The following is a 5,321-nucleotide window of genomic DNA, read 5'->3' as shown; positions in this document are numbered from 1 at the left end:
CATGGCACTCTACCCAGGGGGATAGCTTGAGACTCCGTCTCAAAAAAAAAAAAGTCTCATCATGAGCACCCAGAAGCCTGAGGCCCCACCCTGGTTTCTCATACAGATCTATAGAAAGGCCTCCCAAAAGTATACTGATTGGTCAGTCTTCCACTAGGCCTTATGTACCAGCTTTATAAACTGTTGTCTTTAGTGGCCTTTTAAAATGGCCTCCCAAAAGGTTTCAAACGTGCTACTACAAACTAGTTCCCTGGGATGCAGATATGTACTTTGTCCACTAGCATCAAGGGGGACCTCATAACATGGCCCTCACAGCGCTCATACAGGCCTTAGCTTCTCCTGGTAGCCTCATATGCTGCCTTGTAACCCACGAGTGGCTTCATGTCTAGTCTTCATAAACTGGCTTCCTAAGGCAGCCTATGTGCTACTCTGAAAACTGGCCTTGGAGAACAGCTCACATTGAAGACTACGTGAAATAGGCTTCCGGGAAAGAGGGCCTCACACTGGCTGTGCAAAACGGTCTCCTCTTGGCCACACGAAATAGCTTTATTTACTTGAAATACAAAGTTCTTCAGTGAATGGCCTTATTAAAAAGTCTTCAGGAACTTAAGTTGAGATAGACCGTATGACAACTTTCCAGAAGTGGGCTTTCAAATTGTCTCTGTATTAGCCATGTGAATCGGCCTCCCAGAGGCCCTATGATTTGATCTTAAAATACGACCATCCTCTAAAACCCGTGTTTGCAGCATGAAGCAGCTTTCCACCATGAAGCAGCATGCTGGCCTGAACCTCTCATGATTTGGTCTTTTAAATTTGCCTTTAGGAAAAGCACCAATTCTAATATATGCAACATCTTCCATAGTGGCCTTGTGACCCATTTTAAATACTGGTCTCCTTACAGACTGGGGCTTGTCTGAGGCCTGGTGACACTGGATTTTGCCTTAGTTTTACAAGTCAGTTTGCCATGGTTTCTTTATACTCCCATGAAGCGTTGCTTGTGTATCCATAACCCTCTGGGGAACAGCCTCACTCTGGCTCCTGTAAGCCACATGAAGTAGCCTTACAGGAGAGTCTTCGTCTGGCTGGGTGAGACTTTTTTTTTTTTTTTTTGGAGACAGTCTTAACTTTGTCAGCCTCGGTAGACTGCCGTGGCATCATAGCTCACAGCAACCTCAAACTCTTCGGCTTAAGCGAATCTCTTGTCTCAGCCTCCAAAGTAGCTGGGACTATAGGCAGTCACCACAATGCCCAACTATTGTTTAGAGACAGGGTCTTGCTGTTGCTTAGACTAGTCTTGAAGCTCAAGCAATCCACCCATCTCAGCATCCCAGAATGCTGGGATTATAAGCATGAGCCACCACGCCCAGCCCAGAAAAAAGCTTCTTGATAATTGTTATCAAGCAGTTTTCCGGAGGTTATCGCCTGGCTTTATTGATGGGCTTCACAGAACTGAATGAACTGCCTTTATTAAAAGGTGCTATAAAAGAAAGCCCTCAGAGGAGGCAGTCAAGAATAAGACGCCTTATTTGCCAGTTTTTTGCAAGGGGAGAGGGGAACAAGACAATACAACGTGTGAAAATCTTTCCAGGTGATAGCTAGACTGGCTTTTAAATTCGCCTCTCAGAACTCCACATATTTTATTGTAAGTTATAGAAACAGCCTTCTAGTGGTCAGGTGTAGGTGGGTGAACTATGGATCATCTAAGCCAGGATGCTATTAATTAATATTCATGCCTAGACAAATCAAAAACTGGGGCTATACCAGATAAACGGACACCTATGATCACCCAAGTACCGGCCATTGAAAAAGCGTTGAGTGGGCTCAGTGCCCATAGCACAGCGGTTAGGGCACTGACCACATACACCATGGCAGCAGGGGTTCAAACCCAGCCCGGGCCTGCTAAACAACTGCAACAAAAAAATAGCCAGGCATTGTGGCAGGTGCCTATTGTCCAGCTACTTGGGGGGCTGAGGCAAGAGAATAGCTTAAGCCCAAGAGTTAAGAGCTGTGATGCTACAGCACACTACCGAAGGTGGCATAGTGAGACTCCTGTCTCGAAAAAGAAAAAGAAAAAACCTGAGTGGCTTTATATATTCACTCTATAGGCTGGTCTCCCAGAACTCAATAGGTATTGGCCTTGAAAGACCTCTTCCTGGTCACAGGCTTTTTTTGAAAGGGGTGAGGGGTATTAGGTATACAGACCGCCTGAGCAGTCTTGTGTCCTGGCTTGGCAAACTTGCCTTCCAGAGTGCCACACATACTAGTCTCATGACACAGGCCAGGTTTCAGGAAAAGACCAGGTATAGGCTGCATAAATCAGCTTTTCTCAGTGGACTTTCAGGTCCTAAAATTTTCTCCTTACATAAAGGCTTATCTGTTGGTGGATGAAAGGATCTTGGAAATATGGTCAGATAAGCGTTGTTATGAGCTAACCCCTGGGAGGTTTTTGTCTTGGCTTTATGAATTGGCCTAAGATAAGCCTTATAAAAGGCTTCTTACTAGTCATATTGAACACAAAGGAACCATGTATAGGCTGTATAAAGCAGCCCAAAGGGACTCAGGCTGGACTTTGCAAATTTATCATCCAAAGTTCACCATGCAAACTGGCCTTTTATTTGCTGTTAGTAAACAGCCAGAGTGGGTTCCTGTTGGTTATAAGCCACCGCACTATCAGCCCAGAATTCTCTTGTTATTTTAAATGGCCTCTCTAAAGCACCTCTCAGGGCTGTCCTTCAGGATGAGTGAAAAGGCATCTCCACGACCCCCACCACGGTCCCAGAGGCTCTCAGGCCGGCCACTAGGAACATCAAGCTCCTTGTGACAAAGCCTTCCGAAGGGGGATTCCAGGACAAATCAGCCTCTTACTGGCTTTCTGGGAACAGGCTGCCCACAGCTTTGTCATTTCTTCAATTTTGCTGTGGCAGTACCCCCCACCCTCCTGAACTCGCGCAAATAGAAGAACTTCGTAGAATTTTCCAGACAGGTTTGGAAGTTTTCGAGAAGGCGTTATTCAACGGCTCAACGGTCCCTCTGGCTCTTTAAGAGCTAAACAGACGCCGATGAGCCCCCAACATCTGCCCACAGCCTGACCCTGGCTGAGCACGGTGCCCCTTCCCTTTCAACCCTTGTGAGCACGGTGACCCGCTTATGCTGGGAAACGCAACACCGTTCATCAGCGTTAACGCCCTCCGAGTTGCAAACACCCCTCCTTCGGCAGGCCCCGCAGGGTCCTCGCGCACCCCGTGCCACTTTCCACCCGAGGCCTTGGACCCTTTCCCTCCCTGGCGCCTTCGTGGGCTGCATTTCTCCAGGCTCACATTCGGGACCCGCCGGCTCTAGGTTTAGGCCGACGGCAAAGGCTATGTAACCCGGGAAGAACGGCTGGTTACCAGCACTCGAGGTCAAAATATTGAAATGGCATAAAACCGCTGGAGTTGTACAAGCTCGACAAGCCCAAAGCAGGATGCCGCGGAACAGATCTCCACGCATGCGCAAAAAGACGCCCATAACACCAGCTGCGTAGAAGTGCCGTAGAGCTGAAGAGCGGCGAAACGCTGCATTCCTAAGGCGCATGCGCTGGCTCTAGCAGCCCCGGGCCTTTCCGGGGCGCACGCGCAAAGCGATCTTCTTGCCAGCTTAACCCCTTACTGTGACGGTCCTTCTTTCCCAGCCTGGTCCCTCCACTTCTCTGGAGCCAGAGCTGCCCACGCGCTGAAGTTTCCAACTGACCTGTCTTGGCGTTTGGACGGTGTCGAGTCTCCCTGCGGCTGCGACGAGTAGTTGCGTTAGGTCTGAGCACTCTGCTCTCTGCGAGGAGTCTGAAGACCGCAAGGTTGATGTCTCAGCTCTCGTTTGATCACGACCGAGGGCCCTGAGGAGCGCAGAGTGACTGATTCTGTGGCTCCGCCCCCCGTGAAAGGCGGGAGGGTGGTGGCGACCCGAGGGGCTACGCTGTTCCAATGCTCCTTTGCAATGATTGTGACTTCTTACAAAGCAGTTTCACATCCTCCATCACATTAAATTAATCCCTGCAACTAAGATTATTAGTTTTCCCTGTTTTATGGGGAGGTAAACTGAGGCTCGATGAAATAAAGAGACCACCGGCTTGTATTATTGGAAAGTCACAGATCATGGAATTGGGACCTATGAACAAGTGCTACATCCAGGGCCATTCGAGTGAGAAGGATCTGGGTTGCAATGAGTAGTAGCAAGTGGCCGGGGGGCTCGTTTCTGCCACCGTCTTACTGGTGAGTGGTGCAGTGTCAGTGGGACTTCTCAGTTTTGAGCACACGGGCCCTGTGGTGTCAAGTATGGACTTGTGCAGCGTTGAACCGCGGCTATAGAAAATATGCACATAACTGGGTTTGGAGTTTGAGTAGGAAACAGACTTGCTCAAGGCCGATCTAGCAGATTAGTAGGTACTGTGCTAAAGCGCTTTAAAAGTATTTAAATAATGATCATGGTCATCCCCAGTTTAGGGAGGGAGGGAGGAAGTAAAGCACAGAAAAGTCTTAACGCTCCCCGGGCCCCAATCACACACACTAGGAGGCTGGTGTTTGGATACAGCAGTCACTCCTGAGTCTACTTGCTTAAGTACTTTACTAGGTTATATCCCTTGAACGGTGACAGTGTTGAATTGTTCCTGAACTCTGTGCCCTTGGAAAACAGAGAAGGTAAAAGGAATTCTTCATACCCTTTGTCCTAGAAAACAGCTTATTGCAAAAGAACCACCCTCTCCCATAGGACTGAGATAAGACTTAGGATTCCTTGCTTGTTTCCTAAAACAAGGCTAGATAGGGACCCCTAAATTCCCATTCTTTGTTCATAAGTGATTAGCCTAACTACTTGTCCTGTAAGCACATCCCAAGGGCTTTTCACATAATAATGCCAAGCTTCTGGGAAGCCAAGACAGGTGGATTGCTTGAGTTCAGAAATTCCAGACCAGCCTGAGCAAGAGCCAGACCCCATCTCTAAAAATAGCCAGGTGGTGTGGCAGGTACCTGTAGTCCTTGCTACTTGAGAGGCTGAGGCCAGTGAATTGCTTGAGCCCAAGAGTTTGAGATGGCGGTGAGCTATGACGACAGGCACTCTACCCAGGGCAAGAAAGAGATACTGTCTCATAAAAAAAAAAAGCTAGTCTAGCTAAGGGGACTTTGCTTTCAGGATGCCTTTGGCTCTTCTGTCTTATAAGTTTATAATTAACCCGCTGCTTGCTTACACAGCTGCCCAGCCCAAGATTAGAAAATGATTTTGAGGAAAAACAGATGATGAGTCTAGAATAGGCCAACCCAACTGCAGACCGCTTCATAAATGTCTTAACA

The 5,321-nt window shown here is 48.1% G+C and overlaps 1 protein-coding gene across 3 annotated transcripts in view; it reads right to left on the bottom strand.

Annotated features, from left to right (window-relative positions):
- Positions 1 to 5,021, bottom strand: part of KDM8 (lysine demethylase 8) — a 25,266-nt gene extending 20,245 nt beyond the window's left edge. For 2 of the 3 annotated variants that reach the window (XM_023516737.1, XM_023516738.1), the window contains exons 1-2: positions 5,001 to 5,021; positions 3,390 to 3,871 (exon numbers count right to left, since the gene is read on the bottom strand). In XM_023516737.1, coding sequence (XP_023372505.1) covers positions 3,390 to 3,573 — 184 coding nt within the window. In that variant the 5' untranslated portion in view covers positions 3,574 to 3,871; positions 5,001 to 5,021. The remainder of the gene's footprint in view (positions 1 to 3,389; positions 3,872 to 5,000) is intronic. The other variant, XM_012808933.2, reaches the window with a different exon arrangement.
- Between the last annotated feature and the right edge of the window lie 300 nt (positions 5,022 to 5,321).

This window comes from Otolemur garnettii, unplaced genomic scaffold (genome assembly GCF_000181295.1).
Source record: "Otolemur garnettii isolate 467f Iridium unplaced genomic scaffold, OtoGar3 scaffold00096, whole genome shotgun sequence".
NCBI classification, from domain to species: Eukaryota; Metazoa; Chordata; class Mammalia; order Primates; family Galagidae; genus Otolemur; species Otolemur garnettii.
This window is presented reverse-complemented; position numbering and strand designations above follow the sequence as displayed.